Source organism: Grammomys surdaster, unplaced genomic scaffold (assembly GCF_004785775.1).
Source record: "Grammomys surdaster isolate TR1022 unplaced genomic scaffold, NIH_TR_1.0 126187, whole genome shotgun sequence".
Classification (NCBI taxonomy): Eukaryota; Metazoa; Chordata; class Mammalia; order Rodentia; family Muridae; genus Grammomys; species Grammomys surdaster.
In genome coordinates, this window is record NW_021620993.1 from 1690804 (window position 1) to 1712386 (window position 21583).

Consider the following 21583-nt stretch of genomic DNA (forward strand, 5'->3'; position numbering starts at 1 on the left):
GGCGGAAGTTGCCGACGAGCTACAGAGGGGGCGCTGTCGTAATGGTTCCGAGGCGGTTGGAGTCCTGCAGTTGACACCAAGCGTCTGACGAAAACGAGTGTCAGGAAGACAGCCGGGCGAGAGCGGCCTCCGAGGGTAAGGTGGCCCGGGACACTCGACTCGCGTGGGCTGCGGGTTGGCGCGTCTAGGGTGCGCGCGGCTCACTGACAGCGCCGTTTAATAGGGTCTGGCCGAGCACAAAGCTAAGTTCCGCTCACAGAAGCCTGGCCTCCTTCTTCCTGTAGTCACCCTTGCTGCAGTCTGCGCCACTCTAGGTGCCTGCGTCGCCCAAGATAGGAGAGGCGCTTATGACTCTGGACCCCTAAAGCGCCCCCTGCCTCATTCACCGCGTGACCATACGTGCCTTGGTGTCCCGTGTGTAGAATGCTATTACTGCAGCGCCTACTCCTCGGGACCTCGTAGGACTAAAGATTCGCTTCAAGTCAGGTGCTGGGCGGGTGTCCGCGGTTTAGTAAATGCTCACTAAACGTTAGTTGTTCTCAGCTCGAAAGACAGCATCTGGTATATTTTAGTGGTCACTATTGCTTAAATGACTGAATGAACGTCAAACAGGCTATGAACAGTATTGTGAGAAACAAACCCAGACATGGGCATTTGTTGGTGACTGGGAGATTTCCTTCTGTTTTCTGTGGCTCCTAAAGCAAGGTACAACAGATGAGGTGGTTCAGATAAGAGAGATTTACTTTCTCACACTTCTAGAGGATGGACGGTCATGAATGTGGTGTCATCAGGTTTGCTTGCTTGCTTACTGTCCTGGCTTACAGGTGGTCACTCTTGCTGTATACCAACAGTGCCACCGCAGCATTGGCATATCTGCCACAGAACCCATTCTAATACGTTCTTTTTAAAACACAGTTGCCTTCTTAAAGGTGTAATTGCTACAGGTAGTCAAATTCTGAGGTTCTGGGGAATGCAACAGAATACATAAAGAGCCCATTTTAGTGGCATGCCCTTGTAATGCCAGCACCAGGAAACTGGAGATAGGTGGATTCCTGGAATCAGTGAGCCTCACATCTCCATAAGAAACCCTTTCTCAAAAAACCAAGGTGGACAGCTCCTGAGGAACAATGCCTGGGGTTGGCTTCTGGCCTCCACACATATGTACCCATGTAGACACAAGACACACACATACATTCAGAAAAGGGCCTGAGGATGGACACAGTAGTTAACAACTCCTGAGTACCCCTCTAAAGCTTGATATAAACAGCTCCATTTGCAACCCCCCACAAATCACCCACTGGTGTTAACTACTTGGCAGAATGACCCCAGCAAACAGAAGGGATGTCACTGTGGGAGCCTCTTGGGTTAAAACTCTGCTGTGACCCCTCTTCATTCACGTCACCCCAGCCTTCCTCACCCTGGGATTTGCATCGTTTGATGTCTCTCACACTGATCTTTCTACCATCGTATTCTTGGTTTCAATTTTAGCTTGCTGAACTAGAGGGAACCCTACAGTTCTCTAGTCCCATGGGGTCACTCCATTCTCAAACTACACACTGAGCACCTGTGAGGCTCCAGACACCTTCAGCAAAGGAGATGTGAGCCATGTCTTCACCACGTAAAGACTGTTGCGTTTGCCAGCTAGGCTGCGCCCCCTAATAGTTCACTCAGCTGTGAACTTGTCACGGATCAACCCAGTGAGGAAAGTCACACCCTGGTGATCCAGCCACCTCACCTTTGAACTCCACTGCACTGAGGACTAAGCCTTAACTCTCTCATCTTTTGGAAATACTTCATATCTAAACCACAGTGCGGGAGGGTCCTCACAGGCTTTACAGCAAGCAGGGGAAAGCAGTCACGGTGAGGTAAGAGTAAAATCCAATCAGCTCAGTTTTGTAACCAGAGCTGGGCCAGGCCAGGACTTCTAGAGTCTGACTCAGATAATTTTACTTTACTCATATTTAAACACAGCACAGCTTAGTGTGTGTGTGTGTGGGGGGGGTGGTGGTGATAACAATTACATCATTCCAGGTGCACAACAATTTTAAGGCATGTTTACATTGAGATTCTTTACAAAGTATATCTGGCTTCTTTCATAAGAATGGGTACTGTTGATTTAGAAATAGTGCCCAAGATTTAGGATCTAGGGAGACTGAAACATAATGAGGTAAACATAATGTCTATAGAAGTCAGGATTGGCCTGGCCCTAAGATAACATAGAAGTCACTGGGCTGCTGTTTTTGTACAAATGACATCTCTCACAAAGATGAGTTTTATTGCCTAGAATGCTCAAGGTTTTAAGGGGAAAGAGTCTGAGATAAGTTAAACATCAATTCTGGAAGATATGGGCAAGGTCTGGCTCAACAGGTAGCAAAGGATCACCAGGTTGTAAACTTCATTACCCCCAGCATTCCAGGAAAACAGCTAAGCACCTCATTCCATTGAAGACATAAGCTGTGTGTTTAACTTTCCTGGCTTCTCCAGGCTTAACTGTGTAGTGGCCCTTTTTGCCCTCCACAGATTATTGCACCAGATTGCTATTTAGATCCTCAGCAACCTCCCATTCCTCTTCCACTGTGTTTGGATGCCAGAGGCTGCACCTGACTCAGCTGTGTCCCCCGTGTCTAGCTTGTTCCATTAGGGTGTGTGGTCCTCACTAGAACTGAAGCTTCCTGGACACCTGGTGTGCTGCACTCACTGCTGTTGCCCTAGAGGAGAGCACACAGTAGCTACTCAGTAGGCAGATGAGGAATAACCAGGTTTTCTGTATTCACACAGAAGCTTCCTGTCTCCTTCCCAGTCAGAGCCAGGGTTGTCAGATGGTGTGAAGCTCAGCGTAGCCTGCCCTCTGCCTCCATAGTATGCCACCCACTGTTCAGCCATACTCTGGAACCCAGCAAGTTCCTGCCCTGGAGGTCCCTCACACCTACTGGTAACAGACCCCAGGATCGTGCACTCTCCATTCTCTTGCTTCCTCTGTCTGTGAGAAGCACAAAGGCACACCTGAACAGACATGGTGCAGGTCTAATTGCTTTGCTTTCTGCCTGGCAATGGTAGTTATCTTAGTTTATACCTTACCTGACCAAATAGGCTCCTAATTTTCTCTAGTTTTGAATTCACTGACCCATGTATAGGTGTATATTTGTTACTTTTATTACTGCTATAACAAAATATCTGATACTAGCAAATGAAGGAAGAGTTTATTGTGGCTCATAGTCTAAAGTCTAAGTCCACCATGGCAAGGAAGGTTTGGTGGGAGGAGTGAGAAACAGTTGATCATATTAATCTGCAGCCAGGAGTCAGCAGGATGCATGCTACTGCTCAGCTTCTCCCTGCTTTTCATTCATTCTGGACCCCAGCCCATCAGTGATGTCACTCACTTTCATCCCCATTCACTTCAGCCTTTCTGGAAGTGCCCTCAGACACTGAGAGGAGTGCATCCCCGGGGTTCACAATCCCACCAAGTTGAGGGTCAAGATTAAGCACCACAGTCTTTAATAAATGCAGCACCACAAAGTGTTTAATAAATGCAGGATTGATCTTAGCTGGTTGACTTTTTCTATGCTTGTTTGTGTATATGTATTGATGTGTAATTTTTCTTTTGGCGTATTCATAGTTGTCCAGAAAAGAAATGCATACAGTATTCTCACTGCTGCAGTCTACATTGGCACACTCACATACTTTGGCTTTCACATAACTAATGGTTTCCGTAATGGATCGCTAAGAGGAAACATTTCCATATTACCGAGAGTTGAGCTGCACAGCTCTGGGCTAGGTGCTGCCAAAACAGTTCAGTGAGTAGGTGGGTGTCTTAAATTGTAACCTTGATGCACAAGGTGAAAACCAAGGGCAGTTTGTGTTTGGGACCCTCTTTGTGGCATTGGTGTCCTTGAACCTCTCTTACTTGTATTTTCTACTGTAGGTCTCATAGTCTAGAATGGACCCTGTTGCCATTCATAGCTGCCACCTCCTCCAGCAGCTTCGAGAACAGCGAATCCAGGGCCTGCTTTGTGACTGCATGCTGGTGGTGAGGGGAGTCTGCTTCAAAGCACACAAGAATGTGCTGGCAGCCTTTAGCCAGTATTTCAGGTGAGTACCTCACTATCCTCTACTGCTGCTGAGGAGAACCTGCTTCCTCGTGGGGTGGGGGTGGGGGGTGTCTTTATCTTTGAAGTTTAAACAAAATGACAGTTTATGGGTTTTCTTTTTAATTAGAATCACTTTGTGTTTGGAGTAACTCAAAAGAAAAGAAACTCTTAGCTAAAGTATATTGGGGATGACTGAAAATTAATTTCAGTATTCTTTCTGTATTTCACTTCCTTTCCAGGTAGGACTTTCGCTGTCATAAGACATTAGAGTGGAGGATGCTGGCTGTCATTGTGTACTTCTTTCTTCTCAGCATATGGGAGGCCATAGCAACAGGCTAGAGAGTTCCAGGCTGGGCAGGGCCGAAGGATGATTCTGTCTGGAAAGAGAAAGAAATCAGCATGGGGAAAGTGTTCTGTGTGCTTCCCCCATCCTTCCCTCCCTCCTTCCTTACCCACTTCCCTTCCTTTCTAAATGAAAGCAGTTCAGTTTCTGTCTTTCATATGAATGTAGTAAGAAAATCTTTGGCTTAACCTCATCTTAATCACTCTGCCATTGTTTTGGCTTATGTGATTTATTTATACATACTGAGTAACACCAGGCAGTTGTGCTGCAGTGTAGCTAAACCTTCATACAATTGCCTGTTCTTTAGAAGTGAATTCTTTGGTTAGTAAGTCTCTCGTTGGTGCACGTTTACCTGTTGTGGTCAGTAGCGTGTGGAAAGTGGCCTGCTCTTGCCCTGATAACACTGCATCATGGCATTAAGCTCTCGTGTGCACTGTTCCACACACTATCACAACTCAGTTCAGTAGGGTGGCTGGTAGTTTTTCCCTGTGCAGAACAATCCTAGACTCTTGGGCTTTGCTGTTCCTGATTTCTCTGTCTTCCCAGGTAGGTATGTTAGTTAGTTTTCATTCCAGGTATGATAATGTTGGCTCTTCTGAGCTGGCATAAAAGGAAACAGATGACTGCTGGCAAAATGTCTGCAGCAGGTTTGTAAGACAGTTTACCCAAGTCATATTCTCAAGGTGTATTCAATACCAGTTCCTTCACCTGTGAAGTCAACCCATGCTGGAACAAGGAGCCTGTGCCTCATGCGCCTTTTTCTTCATTAAGTCTAGGTGTATTTCTTCCTGTTGGTTTATGGACCTTTGAGTCTCTGCAAAACTAAGCAGCCAGAAGGGCATGTTAGTACTCCAAGCACTGGTGAAGCAGAGGCAGGTGAATCTCTGTGAATTCTAGGCCAGCATGGTCTATATAACAAGTCTTGGGCCAGCTAAATCTACAAGTCAAAAAAACAGAAACCAAACCAAAATTTAAAAAACAAAACAAAACAAAAAGCCTTAGTAGCCAAATTACAGGTACATAGTGAGTATATACTTTGCTTGGTTAATGTGTCTGTTTTTATCTTTAGAAGGTTTTAAGGCACTAGGTATATAAATATTTTTATGTTATATGGTGTGAAATGGATCATGCCAGACTAAACATAAAACACTGAAGTACGTACTGTCCTTTTTTTTTTTCTTTTGCTGTTCTATGTCATTGTATAATTGGTGCATGTGGTTGTTTCGAGCAGTATATATAGATCATGTTCTGTAGAGTCCTGCATGAAGACCAGAGTCTCATCCCCAGGACTCACATGACAAATCCAGGCATGGTGGTACCCGCTTCTAATTGCAAAGCTGGGAGATGGAGAGACATGGACCCCTCGAGCTCAGTGGCCAGACAGCCTCACCTGCTTCAAAAGCTCTGGGCTAATTAGATACTTCATTCTCTTAAAACAGAGTGCTTGTGCCTGAGGAGCAGCGTCCAAAGCTGTCCTCTGGCCTCCACATATGTGCGCATGTATGTGTGCGTGTGCACACACACGGTACACTTGAATACGCAAATTCAAAAAACTAAAATAAAATCAGTAAAAGTGAAATAGCTCTAGAAATAAAACATTAAGAATCCTTGTGACAAAAGTGTTAGTGTTCACAGACATAATCTTTTGAAGATTTATGTGTGAACGTTAAAAGAAAAAGTTAGCCGACTGTGAAAGTAGCTGAAGTGTTCTTTCTTTGTCAGGAGTCTCTTTCAGAACGCTGCCAGCCAGAAGATTGACATCTTTCACCTGGACGTTACAAACGTCAGCGGCATAGGGCAGATTCTGGACTTCATGTACACATCGCGCCTCGACCTTAACCAGGACAACATTCAGGTGATGCTGGACACAGCACGGTGTTTGCAAGTGCAGAATGTTCTGAATCTGTGCCACACATTTCTGAAGTCGGCCTCTGCAGCACAGCTGCCAGGCTTGCCTTGTGCTGGTGGCTTCTCACTGCAGAGTGTGACTCTCGATGGCACCTGTGCGGTAAGTGAGCACTACCCTCCTCACTCACTGCAGGAGTGCCCTGTGGAAGGCGCACAGCCTAAAGTTCTGGCTGAGGTGAATCCTCGTGTTCCATCAGCAGATTTCAGTCGTCCCACAGGAGAAGTGTCAAAACCAGATGCTGCAGGTGCCAGCTGCCCAGAGTTGCCCTGCAAACAGCCCAACTATTACAAACTCAGAACATTGTACAGCAAGCAGTATTACAAGCAAACTGCCTGCCCTAATCAGGTGCCTGCCCCTGAACAGCCGCTCACTCTCAGTGCCTCCACAGACCTCACTGCAGCAGACTCACAGCCTCCTGTGGAGGGCCGTCCAGGGGTCCCAGAGTCTCCAGAGCACTTGCCTTCCACATTCATGGCTCCACCTGTCAGGAACTCTGGCATTGACTCTGAGGCAGACACCTTTTCTCAACCACCGGCCAAGCAGATGAGACTGAAGAAGGCCATGCACCTGAAGAAACTAAACTTTCTCAAGTCCCAGCAGTCAGCTGAGTGCACTTCACATCCTGAGTCAGATAATGGGTTGGTTAGGAGGGAGGAATCTGCTGCTAAGGAAGATGCAGTGGAGAGAGCCGGAAGCCAGACTACTGAGGAAAAGGGGAGAGAAGAACTGGGTCCAGAGAGCAGCCGTGAGGAGGAGATGCCAGAAGCCCCAGCTTCATGGGAAGACCCGTCCCAGGCCCTCCAGTCCCAGAAACAGTATGCGTGTGAATTGTGTGGAAAGCCTTTTAAACACCCAAGCAATCTGGAGCTGCACAAACGATCTCATACAGGTACACTGACAGGAGCCCACAGGCATAGAGGAGGAAGCAGTGGTGCTCGTTCCCTGGCCAGGCCTTGTCCGTAAGACACTTGACTCCTAGGTGGAGCCAGTGAGGTCTGTAAGGAGGCTCCAGGGTGCTAGTTGCCGTCTGTTACACTTCTTGGTGATGCATGCATATGTTGTGTGCAGAGAGCATCATCAAGCTGCAGTGAAAAGATGGCTTCTTTCATGATGAGTTCCGACTGTCTGGTGCACAGTCAGCTGCTCTGATACTGTGATGTGTCTAGCTCTTAAACAGACACACTGTGGTTAGTTGCCTCTGTAGGGTTCTTGAGCTTATTTTCTCAGCAGAGTGTTGACAGATAGTGAACTGAAACAGTTCAGTTTTAGTCATTCTGAAACTTCTCTCAAGTAATTTTAATTTGAGAAGTTAGGATTTTGGAGGCAAGAAGTAAACTACATAGGAATCAACTACTTGATTTTTTTATTTATTTTTGTTTTAATGGTACCAGGATGCTGGACAGCTCTGCCGCTGAGCTATGTCCATCCCCAGCCCTACTCTCCACCTGGTATTGTCAATGAAAATTCTTCCACCTTTGACAGTGAACTTCCAAGCATTTATTCTCTTAATTCATATTATTGTCTTCCCAGAAAGTTTTTAAAGATATGGTATGATATACATCACACTGTGTAATACCATGCCTCACTCTCCCCCTGGCTGAGGTAGAATTATCAGTCATCATGAATTAGTAACAGTTAAGACATAACCATGAACCAGGTGTAATGACACACACCTTTTATCCCAGTACTTGGGAGGCAGAGGTAGGCAGGTCTCTTGTGAGTCTAAGGATAGTCTGGTCTACATAGTAAATTCCAGGACAAGCTACAAAGTGAGGCTCCATCTTGAAAATACCTCACCCCAGCCCAGAAGACATAGGCATGAGCAGTGACACACAGCAGCATGCTTCCAGATGGCCTGTTTGTGAGCTGCCAGCTCCTTCCCTGGCAGGCTGGTCTCTTGCCACTTTGGACTTCTGGTTTGCTCAGGTAAAAAGTTTTTTATAGATGTCAGTGTATTCAGATGTAAAGGCTGCCATTATTTTTATATAACACACACACACACACACACACACACACACACACACACACACTACTGTTAGTAGTAGTAGTAGTTCAAAATGAGTCCAGGTAAAGACAGTCCTCATTCAGTCTTGCTATGAAAACAACGTGATTTAAATCATTCTGTTTGCTTAATTTCCTACAGCCTGAGGAATACTTTCAGTTTTATTTCATTTTTCTTTTAGAAACTTACCTGTTGTAGCTTTAAAGGAGCAAAATTAAATTGCTAATTCTGGAGAACATCTGTGAGTGACAGATACAGTCATAGGGCAGAGACACTTCCTCGGACGTAAGTGCTGCATTGAGATGGCAGCAGAGTGTGGCCTGGACGCCAGGGACCTGAGAGAGAGGCCAGAGCTGTATCAGAATGGTGCAGATGCCACTTCCTTCCTCCTCGGTGTGCTGTGGAAGCTGCCAGTGGCCACATGGTGTGTGATGCTGTCCCCCCATAGCCAATGAGACATGTGTTTCTCTGTCTTCAGAATGCCTTCTGTTTCACTCTGATATGTCTATATGTTGATAGTCATAGCCGTTGGGACACGAGCTCTGTAGAGCCTCAATGTTAACAGTGAAAAGGGCTCCCCAGACCCATTCGAATACGCTTGTTAAAACCTTGGTCTCTTGTGACCCATGACTTCTCTTTTTATAAACTCATCTCTCTTGTGGGGACTTGAACCCCAGTAATTACAGAAAGAAGGCAGAACACTGGCTTACACGGTCATGATCATCTAGGACTGAAGACTAGCTTACTGCAAACCCAGAAAGCTGCAAGCTGGCATTGCCAAGGTCACATGCCCTGTATGCAGAAGGACAGTGTTGTTATTTTTAAGATGGTCTTAATGTAGCCACTTGAATTGGGAAGAGAGGGGAAATGACAGTTTGGAGGTTCAATGTGTGTTTATTAGGCTTATGCAGACCAAAAGTGGCACCTTAAAGTGCACCTTCTAGCAGATCCCCATCTGGCTGCAGCTTCTTGTAGCATTCAGTGTTCTCCAGTCTGTCCTCTCCCAGACTGCAATAACTGAGTTACTGCACTCAGCGTGGAGACAACAGCAGGCCACACCTCTCCTCTCCACTGTGAAGTCCACTTCTGTGTCTCAGCTAGGGCAGGGAGGTAGTGCAGAGGGCTGTTCCTCAGGCTGTTTGTGCCCACCATTTGGGCGCCAGTGTCCATACCTCCCATGGTGTGAAGGGATTGTCCACTCTGGTAGGAGTCAAAGGTCAAGTAGAGTCATGTAATAAGAAAACTCTCATTTGGTTTTGTGATGAAAGGATGTTGGATAGTCTTTAATTCACCATAGGTTTGTATTTAAAGAACAATTTGACTTTTAGATGAAGGTATATAGATTTGATTTTTATCATATTTCTGGAATGTCAGGCAAGTGATAAGTATTTGGAAGTAGAGATGCCTTGTGCTCCACTTTGGAGGTAAACAGTGTCACTGGCTGAGTGTGGTGGCTCTCACCTGTAATCCCACCACTCAGGAGGCTGAGGCAGGAAATGCTGAGAGTTCCAGGTCAGCCTGAGCTGCAGAGGGAGACTTTGTTCTGAATAAAACACAGAAGAGTGGAATGATTGCTTGGAAGGGGAAGATGTAGGAGATCAAGGATTTTAAACAGAAATTATCGTGCAAATTCTTGTACTGACGACAGCTTGTTGTGTTTTGCTTTGTTTTAGGTGAGAAACCTTTTGAATGTAACATTTGTGGGAAACACTTCTCTCAGGTGGGAATACTCTTATTTACTGTTGATAATTGGAAGCCTGAACCCCAATGCTTACTTTATTACCAATAAGACTTACTTTTGTCCTCAGAAGAGAAACCTGTGGTGGTAGCTGCAGCTTAAAGGGTTGGGGCTGGGTCAGAACACACATGCCCAGTGCATTAGAAGGTGCTGCTGTTGTGAGTGACAGTCCTCGTGGCACCTTTTCTTTTCTCCACTCATGCTGGGTCCTGCTATTGATGTGTCTTGAAGTTCCTAGTGGTCCGCAGTGAGCTTCCTTGGAGCTGCAGGGTTTGCTGGGCTAGGTCCAAGCCAAATATTTTCTCTCTTTGGGGCTATATGCAGGATGTTAGGCAAGAGAAGACCAAACCATTTTTATTCTCTACTTTGACTGCAGCCTTTAAGCTGACTTTTGGGCATATGGAGTTATCTCATATTTATTGTGCCTTGCTGTGGCAAGTACTATGTTAGCATTTGGAGATGTCCCTTCCACAGAAAGTGTCCAGTGTCATAATCTGGCTCTGAGCAGTTGCTGCTCCCTCTAAAACAGGAATAGAGTATCCCTCTTTTCATGGTCACATTCAGGTGGTGGGACTCTTCAGGGGGAACAGCCAACACTGTTCTACTCTGCAGTAGCTCCACAGCAGTGCTGTGTGAGATTCTGCCCAGTCAGGAAATGGCTTTGGGCTTGTCCTGTCGTTGTGCAGGAGACTGTGATGAGGTGGGGATTAGGAAGGAATTTCCAGGGAGCATGGAAGCAGCGAGTGCTATTTTGTTACACACCCTTCCTGGTGCTTCCAGGGTCCATTGAGGGTGTCAGTTCTCTCTTCCTGTGCACTGGCTAGTTTACTCATTCACTCTTCGTGACTCCCTGCATCTTCTTATGCATGGCCCCTTCTTCCCTGGATGATGACTTTGGGACAGCCTCATGTCACAGTACCAACAGGAGCCCCCAGCTCTGGACAGGTGCTGAGTATACATCCCTCTGTCACCATTCCCTGGGAGACTGTCGCTGCCTCTTACTTGGGTACCTAGAGGACTTAAGAGTCTGGATTTGAACCTGTATCTGTCAGATTTACTGTCCTGTGACCTTGGATGGGACAGTGTCCTGATCCGCTAGACAAGGTTGAAGGAGCAACTGCCCTAGAGAGTGTGCAGGGTTAAGGAGTTGCTGAGACCAACTTCTTAAAACAGCATGTGCCCTTCTTCATGGCTCTGCATCCTGGTCTTTCTGTGGTCCTCCCCCACCATCACCGTTTGATCCTAGCTACCTAGGACTGGGGCCAGTGACAGAGCTTAGCAGGTAGGGATGTTGCTGCCAGCACTTGGGATCCACACGGTGGAAGGAAGGAACAAGCTACTGCAAGTTGTCCTCTAGCCTTCACATGTGGCTTTTGCATGCTCCTCCCCATCCCAGGAAAATACATGAGTAAACATCATTGATACTAAGCGATGGCCACGCTTCTCCAGGCCCCGTTTTCATTCTTACAGTCCTACCCTATGGAGCTGGTGGGAGGATTGAGTGTCTTTTATGTGGAGTATCTTCCTGCTCAGAGCCCTTCTGTGGCTCCACTTGGTAACACCACAATACAACAGCACACTCAGGATCTCTGTCAGCCATGACCCCCACCCCAGCCCAGCACTGCTGCTGTGCTGTCCTGCAGACATGCCCAGTTCCTGCTTTGAGTGGGTCTCTGTTACCTTTTTAAAGAGTATTTTTGATGTGCAGCTGAGCTTAAGAACCGTGGTTTAGACCTTGATCAGTGCCCACCCTCACTGCGTGCTACCCAGGGTGACTGTCTGGAAACCCTGTTTCTTCTAGGTCGGTGTCTGCTTCTGTCAGTTTTTTATGAATGCAGAGCTAGCTAGCTATAGCTGTGGTTTTCAGATGGTGCTTGCTGTCTTATCTTTATAGTAGAAAGATGAGACTGTTTTGGAAAAGGACTGTTTTAAAAGCCTGAGTCAGCAAGAGGTGCATGTTACCAATCTCCCCTAGCTCTGCCACTTGCTGAGATGGGACAGATACAAGTAAGGATCTTAGGAGCTTGTTCTTCAGAGGGACAAATGGCTTTGTGTATAGTCAAGGACAAGGATACTTGAGACACACTTCACCAGAATACATGTAGGAACAGTGCATACAGAGAGAAGAGAATAATCATGGCCACCTAACAGGGGTGGCATTTGGGGCAGGCTAAAGGCAGCACTTGACTCTCCTTGGATGACCCTTGCAGACTGCTAGAACTAGGGGTGAAGGGTAGGGTGCCGTTTGTTGGCATGGGGAGCTAGTAGCCCACCCTCCCACTTCTGCCCCACTTCTGCTATACTTTCTTCTGGGAATGACTGGAGTGAATAGTGGTGTTCACAGTGGATTAGGATGTCGTTTCTGATCTGCCAGAGTACTAAGTTCCTAAGGGCTTTTTCTTTGGAGAATTTGAAAGTCTAAAAATGTTTACCAGTGGGAATCTCTGATCCTCTTTCCTAAGGATTGGCTATCTAGAAGGCTATCTTAATTACCCTGTCTGTACTTGACCACAGCTTTACTAATGAGCCAGATGGTTCCGTAGCAGTGAGCCAGCATCATCTCGGATTGTGGTGATGATACACTTAGCTGTTTGTAGCATTACATTCTCTTAGAGAATGGTCATGTCTTGTGTTCTGTGTTGCCCGTATGGTGCACGAGGGTATCAATATATCCACAACAATGGGGAGAGGGAAAGCTTGGTGACTCAGCTGTCTTTGGAGAGGAGCAAAACTATTCTTTCTGCCCCACCCCCACCCAACCACCAGGGGGAGGGCAGGGAATAGGAAGAAAAGCTTTAATCAGGGCTACCACATTCCAAGAGGCAGAGGGCAGTCTTGGGTAAAAGACCTGTTTTTTGGTAGTGCTGGGCTAATGCCAGAGCAACTACTCACCCCATCCTTGGTGAAAGTGCAGGAATCAGGGACACCGTAATGACCATGTCCTTAGGTGCTAACATGGGGCCCAAGCTCTGGTGGATCCAGACACATCATTTCATAACTTTAACAGGGAAAGTGTGTGCTTGCCTTTAGTGTCTTTTTTATTTTGCTATTATCTGAAATTCTAAAGACTTGGAACTCAGCTAGATGACTAATATCTGAGATGCCTTTCTGTCTCAGAGTTTGTGAGGCCCTCGCTTTTACTCAGCTGCCATGTACCCCCAAGGGAGGCCAGGTTTCTTTATGGTTAAATACTGAGGTTTGAGTCCACATCGGAAAGTTTATTGTAAGAGTAATTAAACTCAGATGGTCCTTTAAAAATACTTTATGTATTTATTTACTGGGGGCCTCAGTGTGTGTGGAAGTCAGAAGACACCTCTGGGGAGTCAGTTCTCTCCTTCCACCATGGAGCCTGGGGATTGAATGATATGTCAGGCTTGGAGACAAGTCCTTTACCTGTTGAGCCATGGCCCCAGATGCTTTTACTTTTTCTGGTGAGATTTTTCTGTTAAATATTCTGATTTAACTTAAAAGTGATTAGAAACAAACTTCGTTTTTGCTAATCTCTTCAGCAGAGTTTTATTAGCACAGGCTCTGAGGTCTCAGCAGATAAACCTGAGTTAGGCCAAGCATGGTGATGAATGCCTTTAATCCCAGCACTCAGGAGATGGAGGTCAAGACAGGCAGTTCTCTGTGAATTTAAGGCCAGCCTGGTCTACAGAGTAAGTTTCAGGCCAACCAGGGGAACGTGGTGAGATCCAGTCTCAGGAAACAAACAATAGCATCAGCACGAGGTGAATTAGCTCTCCCAGTCACAGTTTTGTGACCCAAAGTCTCTCAGAGCTTCAGTTGACTTCTCTGTAAATGCAGTACAGCTCTATAAGCCTTGAGCTAAGCACTGTGTGCAGCCAATGCACAGAGCTCTGTTCATAACATCATCATCACTGCTTGGCATGGTTTCTGTAAACAAAATTGCAGATTTGTTTTTAAGATGTTGTCTGTGCATTTTGGTTCCCAATAGTGTGGCTACAGTTTATTAAAAATAAAAAGTATGGATTGATGCCTAAAGTAACAGGGCCCAGTCTCCTGGGTCATCTGTACAAATTACTTAATGGTTTGTTTGTTTGTTTGTTTGTTTCTTTCTTTCTTTCTTTTTTTTTTTGTTCAAATCATTCCATCAGTTTTATTTACTCTGTAGAGTTTGTCAGCTCTGTGCTACTATATCTGGGAAAAGATGCTGATTTCAGTATGTATTTCCATGTCAAATGGTAAAGACATGTTAAAGTTTTTGTTGCTGTTGCTTTCTTATTTATTTATTTATTTATTTATTTATTTATTTATTTTTGAGACAGTCTTCCTATGTGGTTCTGGCTGCCCTGGTGCTTGCCAGTATCAGGCCTGTCCTACCACATTCATCTAACACTGCTTGTCACACAGTACATCAGAAGAGCATTGGGATATATTTACTTTGAAATAAGTAATACATTGAGCACATGTGAAGGGGGGTCCTACTTACATAACGGCTCAGACTGTTTCATCACAGTGCATCTTTATTGAGCAGCTTGAGTGAGGGAGCCGGTGGCGTGCTGGTTGTTGTGTTGCTGTATGACGTTGGTTTTCTGCAATGTGGATGTTGCTGACTAAAGCAGTTAGTATTTGGAATCCTGCTCTCCGAGGAGCAGTGTCCCAGGTGGCAATGTGGGTGTCCTGTGGACTGTTCAGGATGGTTTTTTATGATTTGCAAAAGCAAAAGTGTCACTTGCACTCACAAGACCAGTGCTAACCAGCCCTACTATGGCCCTGGGCAGCTGTTCTGGTTGCCAAATCTCAGCTTTTCAGATGGAAATTGCCACTGGATATAAAGACCTAGTTAGAATTTTAGCATGCATTTTGCTGTTGATATTTGCCATGATATTGTTATTAAAGGTTTCTATATTAAAAGCAGGCTGTTTACCAGTGTTCTGCCAAAATCTGTCTGGTTATTGAAAAGTCCCAGTTTTCTCTTAGCGTTGTTTATCACAGTCTTGCATATAGTGTGTAACTGAGGCTTCCCTGAATCAGATTCCACACACAGTGTCTTTTGTATTTGTGAGCTTTAATTCACAGATGGACTATAACCAAAACTGTCTCTGCAGCTTGCTTAAGCCTGCATGCGGAGGTAAAGAGCAAGTGTACCAGCTAACTGTTGCTCATCCTCCCTTCTGGCTCTGTTGTGCACTGCAGTATGGCCCTTGGGCATCTTTGTCACTGAGGGCTTGTTTGGCAGGAGGACACTAACAGCTTGAGCTGCTCAGGTATAGTGAGGGAAGGCTTTGCCTCTCAACCCTAGTTTGGAACATTTTCAAGTGCCGTTTTTAACATGGGAAGCATTTGCAGCTCTGTTTTCACTACTAGGTAATTTTCTGATTTCATACTGATAAGTGTATGGAAATCTACACGTAACCCCTGCTAGCTTGACAGACTAGGATGCAGAGACTCTTCAGTGCTGCTCTGGGTCTCCTGAGATGTACTCTTGCCCAGAGGTAAAACACAAACAGCTGCCCAGGCAGAGCCAATCTTACTGTGAGAGGATACACTTTCTGGAAAAGTCTTTTGCTTCTTTTGTACAAATGCATATGTTCTTTAAGAAGTCGTGAGCATTGAGATAAGCCCCCTAAGTGCTAGATTCTCCAGGTGACGTGCATGTGAATGGTCTTAATTAAGGACCATGTATCAAGGTCTGCTTAAAATTAGGCCTGGGAACCCAAGTGCCTTCCCAGGGTAGCCTGCCCTTTACAAGGGAGGCATTACAAAATGGACACCAGTGTGACCACAGCTGGGGCTCTTTGTACAGCAGGTGGCTGCCGTCGACCTTGGACACAGCTTCCTGTCCGCCCTTTATTGGAAGTATGTTGGGTGGGACCTGCTAAATCTGTCAGTTCTCCTTTGAGGTTCTGTAATTTTTTTTGTCCTTCATTATTGATGTGTTTCTTGCTTTCTTGTAGGCAGGCAACCTTCAAACTCACTTACGTCGGCACTCTGGGGAGAAGCCATACATCTGTGAAATCTGTGGAAAGAGGTCAGTGCTGGGCTGGGGGTGCCATGTGTAAGGACTGTGGGTGGTCCAAGTGTCTTTGTCCAGTGTCATTGGCTGCCAGGACTCATGCAGCCATGGCGGAGCACAAGTGCATTCACTTTGCAACAGGAAGAGAATAAGAAGAAAAGTTAAAGGAAAACATGAAAATCTAGGCCAAGGCCCCAGGAAGGAAAGCGGCTTTACAGGAAACAGATTAGCTTATGCTGAAGTGTTCATTGTAAAAGCATCTCCAGGGAGAAGACTGTCTAGTCAGGGGAAACAGTGCCTGCGGCCTGAGTCACTAGACCTCTAGAGAGAAGGCAACAGAAGGTACCTAAGCTGTGTTATCAAACCAGACTGTAGGCTTCAGGACAGATTTGATGACACTCAGCCTTGCTGGGTGAGTTTTGACCTGAAAACAGAATGTTGGCATAGCAACAGAGAGTCAGCATCTTTGGGTGGGTTGACGCCTGTGCAATGACTCCTTCACAGGGCAAGCAAGGAGCTTGTCCATCCCTCCTGTGTAAAGACAACAGCCTCAGCCCTCTATCCCCTTGCTTGATAACAGGCCAGGAGCTTCTTACTCCACCATCCTGCCACTGTGTTAGAACTGCAGACCTTGACCGGAAGCCTCACGAGCCGTAGGCACTCCTTTCCTCCACGTCTGCTTCCATCATTTAGTTACTGATTCTCCCAGCATCTGCCCAGTGCTGCAAGAGAACATAAACATCAGCCGCTCAGATCCTCTACCCTTCACAAGTCCACGTTGCAGAGTCTGGAGGTTAGAGATGGACATGGGATTACTCAGAAGTTGTAGTCTTCCAACACATCCCGCAGCACGCGCTGTGAGCACAGCAGAGGGAGAAGCAAGCCCCAAATAGGTTTTGGGAGCATGGCCTGCCTCTGCGCTGAGGGAAAATGGAACACATCAAAGGCTGCCTTGCTGACCATGGCTCCCCCCTGTTGCAGCTACCTGAACATAAAGCCAAGCTCTGGGTGGTAATCATCTGATCATGGCCGGGGTCCAGCAGCAGACAGAATGGTCCCACATACTGGCACTTCCCATGGGCTCCTGAGTGTAGTTTGCAGTGTTTAAAATGAGGACCTTAGGATCCCATGTAAAATCTCTCTGTGCCTCCCTGCCTGGGAACAACCTACCAGCCATCATGGGGTGGGGTGAGGCAACCAGGAAAGGCTAGACTTTCAGCATGGGTGAGGAGGTGCCTGCTGCCTGCCTAAGGTCATGAAAACCTCTGCACTCACTGTGCTTCCCATCAGAAACACAGGTGGTAAGTCGGAAGGTACCTGGTATCTGGAAACAATTATGGAAGGTGACAGTTGTCAGGCACCCAGCATGTCTTAGGCTGGGGTAACTGCTTGGTGAGCACTGGTTCATTTTTCATCCCTATCTCTGCCCCTCTGTCTTAGGATGGATGTGGTTAGTCTTCAGTTTGGGCTCAAGGAGCAGCCTGTGTCCTCTGGATGACCTCAGTTGTCAGTGTCACCACGTTCCTGATAGGACTTTACACTTCCTTGCAGGTTTGCAGCCTCTGGTGACGTCCAGCGCCACATCATCATTCACTCTGGAGAGAAGCCACACTTGTGTGACACTTGCGGCCGAGGTACTGTTGCATGAGCACTTCCTTTGTTCATAGGGCCACTGCTACAGGTCCTGTCTGCCATCCTAACCCCTGCTGTGGTCTGTCTAGGGTTCAGCAATTTCAGCAATTTGAAAGAGCACAAAAAGACGCACACAGCTGACAAGGTGTTTACCTGTGATGAGTGTGGGAAGTCCTTCAACATGCAGAGGAAACTGGTGAAGCACCGTGTGCGGCACACGGGAGAGCGGCCATATAGCTGCCCTGCCTGTGGTGAGTCTGGGCTCATCCTGTGTGAGGTGAAAGCACTGCCCACCCTGCTGTTGGCTGCCATAAGTCACTGTTCTCTCATAGGGTGGGTGAAAGTGGTAGTTCCTTTGCTTCCTCATAGGAATAATGGCACATACCAGACTCTGCATCTGTGGATATCAGGAACTGACCCTGATGCCCAGATACAAAGGGACTTTAAGCCCCATCACCCAGAGCTGGCAGCCCCAGTGGGAAGGGGTGAGTGTGGGAACACACTTTGGGAGCTAAGGGCTTGCTTCTTGGCCTCAGCAAGGGCTTTGATGGTAAGTGAGGAGTAGGTAGCTCTCCACCTCAGGTGCCTTACTGCACATAGGAAGCCCAAGAGTTGGGCACCTGTTGCTTGTGACTACATGGAATCAAGAGTCATACACCCCCAGGTACCCGAGGAAGGCATGTGCCCATGTGTCATTGTGTGTGTTGGCTTACAGTGCTGATGGGGCTGTGAGTGTGCAGTCTCTATGGTGGTCTGTTCAGGCAGTTGGGGTATCAGAGTGCACCTGGATTAGGTTCTGCTAAGGGCTGGGACTGCATTTGGCAGTTGTGCAGTTGACAGCACAGAACTTTGGGAATGCAACCAGGATTCCCCTCCTATCTCTGTTCTGACAGACCTAGTCAACAGCACAAAGGCCTGATATCTGCGAGTTCAGTTCTCACTACTTTTTTCCTGGTGACTCCATATGGCTAAAGTACATAAGTACTAGGCACCCTACAGATGGTGGCAGCAGCTTCCCAGAAATCCCAGGTGAGAGTTAAGTTAATGGTGCAGTGGAAGACAAAGCATCTACTTATGCCCAGGGATGGTAGGCAGCAGAATGCAGCTAGGACACACAGTAGTAAAGGAGGAGCCAGGACACTGAAGCCACAGGAGACCACACACATATTACTAAGGTGACACAAAGGCTGTAAAGTAAGTTTGTACCAAACTGCCTGACTATGTTATTAGGAGAAAACTCTGAACCTGACATAAGGCTCAACATTATGAGCTTAGTGGGTGCTGGCTCAGGTGTTGTATGGACATATTCAGGGTTTTCCTTCTTGAAGAGCTCTATCTAGTTTGCTCAATGGCATTCTTCTTTGTACCCCCATTCCGAAGGCTCCTATTGCTTTACAAGGCCAACATAGCCGAGGAATCAAAGGCAGTAATGGTCAGCATTCAGTAAGGGAGAAGTTCTCAGTGTATCCAGTATGTACGGGGTATTTCCTTTCAGGGGGCTCTCTAACCATTAGGCCTTTGCAGTTACCTACTGAGTTCCACTTCTCACAAGGAAGCAGGCTGAAGGACAGACAAGTATGTGCATGTCTTTGGTACAAACTTACTGCACAGATGTCAGGAAAGAGGTGTTACCAGGTCCTAGGCTGGTCATACTGCACTGCTGTAGTAGTTGGCCACTACCAACACCACCACTGTTCTAGACAGAAACTAGAGGGGAAAGATTGTTTGGGGCTTAGGGTTTCTTTCAAAAGTCTAGCCCTAGACTCACTTTCACTAGCTGGGCCCTCTCTCCTAAAGGTTCCCCATCCTCTCTAAATACCATTCTCAGTTGAGGAGCATCATGGGACTCCACAGGCATTGACAGCAGCATTGCACAGGAGTACCATTGTTGAGGAGGGCTCTATTTCAGCCTGATGTGGGAGCAGCTGCTGGTAGCCTGGGCAGGCTTTAGCACTGGGGCCCAGAGGACTTGTGATGAGTGTCAAGCTACAGGGGCCCATTGGAGAGGGATCTCATTCAAAGTGAGGGTGCCATCATCAGCTTCCCTTAGATCAGATGTTCATAAGGAGGGAATCCCTCCACTTCTAAAGTAGCCCTTCTCTGCAGGGAAATGCTTTGGGGGCTCAGGAGACCTGCGCAGACACGTCCGTACTCACACTGGGGAAAAGCCATATAGCTGTGAGATCTGCAGCAAGTGTTTCACACGCTCCGCCGTGCTGCGACGGCACAAGAGGATGCACGGCAGAGCTGAGGCCAGGAGCCCAGCCATGCTGGGTGAGCTGAGCCGGCCCAGTGAGACCTCTGACCTGGACAAGTCTCAGAGCTCGGACTCCTTCTCCCAGGATGCGTCTGTCACACTGATGCCTGTGTCTGTCAAGCTCCCTGTGCACCCTGTGGAAAGTTCTGTGGCAGGATTTGATGGCCACTGTAGTGGCTCCTACTGTAAGTTACGCTCCATGCTTCACCCTCCTAGCATGAGTGACCAGGAACCCACTAAGCTGGCCAAGCCACCAGAGTTGCAGAGCCAGTCACAGGCCTACACTTACTCAGATGTGGAGTCTTCAGCAGGTGTAGAGCAGCCACAGGCTGATGGCATGGCTGTGTCCCGCTCTTCCCTGGCCACTCTGGACAACCACTGCACTGAGCCACTGGGCAGCCGGGCACCTTCGGTGACTTACAGGAACTCTGAGGGACAGTTTTTCTCTAGTATGACTCTGTGGGGGTTGGCAATGAAGACGCTGCAGAATGAACATGAGCTGGAGCAGTGATGTGCCATCGTGTAACACTGGAGAGAAGCGGCCCTCCTGCCCAGGCCAGCTCCCTTTCCACCCTGGAGAACGGTTATGTGATTTCCCTCCCAGTGATTGCTGGGAGCTCCAGCACCGTTAACCTAGGAATTGAGAGAAAGGCCTGCTCGCCCCTGCCGGTCCCAGGGAGGCAGACCACCTAAGGCTGTCTACACAGCAGTCCAGGGCAGGAGAGCAGCTGATGCACATCACTGTGACAGTGGACCTCACGTCAGCCACTGTACATTTTGGTCCTGTTATATGACATAGATACATAAAATATAGACATTTTTACATTTTTATATGATAGAAATTTTTAGTACATTATATTTTTAAATATTTATACAGATTATATTTGTATATTTGTATATTGAACTTATAATTTAATTTGAATAAATGAGCTAGCTTTTCCATGTAATGTTTTATATTTTGTAATTTTTTTCCCAGTACTTTACTTTTTTTTTTTTTTTTAAACTCTGGGTCTTACCATGTAGCTCTAGCTAGGCTTGATCTGCCTATGTAGACCAGGCTGACCTTGAACTCACAGAAATCCACTGGTGTCTGCATCTCAAGTGCTGAAATTAAAGGCATGTACCACCACGCCCAGTTTCCAAGCATTTTTATTAATCTTAAGATCTTAATACTATAAAAATACATATCAATGCAGAAGAACCTGGGTTTGAGCCTCAGCACCACCCAAAAATGAAATAAGTGTCACTGACCTGGTTGTAAGCCTGGAGTCCAGTTATGTTACCAGCCTGCAGTGGGGGCCTCAGAGTCTTCTGAACAGCCTGACCTGGCAGCCACTTCTGGGTAGGTCTTAGCCAACTACTTGGCCATCCAGGATTTTCTCTAGACTGGCTGGCTGCAGAACAAGATGAGCCCCTACAGGCCTGAAGTAGTCTAACACCCACTTGGAAGTCCCAGTCACCTTCTGGCCTTAATGGAGCTCCCTGGCTGAGTTTCCTCAGTCCCTGAGGCCTGAGGGCTCCTATGATGTCCATAGTACTGTCTCTGGGATGTCTAAACAAACATGAGAATGGCTGCCTTGTAGCAAGCACACTGTAGATTACCTACTGTAATCTTTGAGAACAACCTCCAGCAA

General features: G+C 46.9%; 1 protein-coding gene across 2 annotated transcripts; it reads left to right on the top strand.

Annotated features, from left to right (window-relative positions):
* Window positions 1-26: 26 nt before the first annotated feature.
* Window positions 27-20891, top strand: Zbtb49 (zinc finger and BTB domain containing 49). Of its 2 annotated transcripts, XM_028758309.1 has the most exons (8): window positions 27-135; window positions 3923-4089; window positions 6154-7229; window positions 10016-10062; window positions 16002-16075; window positions 17612-17694; window positions 17782-17943; window positions 19799-20891. In XM_028758309.1, exons 2-8 carry the CDS (start codon window positions 3938-3940, stop codon window positions 20458-20460), a joined length of 2256 nt encoding a protein of 751 aa, XP_028614142.1. In that variant the 5' UTR covers window positions 27-135; window positions 3923-3937; the 3' UTR covers window positions 20461-20891. The 2 variants fall into 2 exon arrangements, with proteins under 2 accessions (XP_028614142.1, XP_028614143.1); XM_028758310.1 differs by lacking the exons at window positions 27-135; window positions 3923-4089; window positions 10016-10062 and having other exon boundaries at window positions 6875-7229.
* The last annotated feature ends 692 nt before the right edge of the window (window positions 20892-21583 follow it).

Excerpts from the sequence above, each read along its gene's own strand:
- Zbtb49 (XM_028758309.1), top strand. The coding sequence starts at position 3,938 with ATGGACCCTGTTGCCATTCATAGCTGCCACCTCCTCCAGCAGCTTCGA. Across the intron at positions 17,695-17,781 it reads GTGTGACACTTGCGGCCGAG|GGTTCAGCAATTTCAGCAAT; the intron begins GTACTGTTGCAT and ends TGGTCTGTCTAG. Across the intron at positions 17,944-19,798 it reads ATATAGCTGCCCTGCCTGTG|GGAAATGCTTTGGGGGCTCA; the intron begins GTGAGTCTGGGC and ends CCTTCTCTGCAG.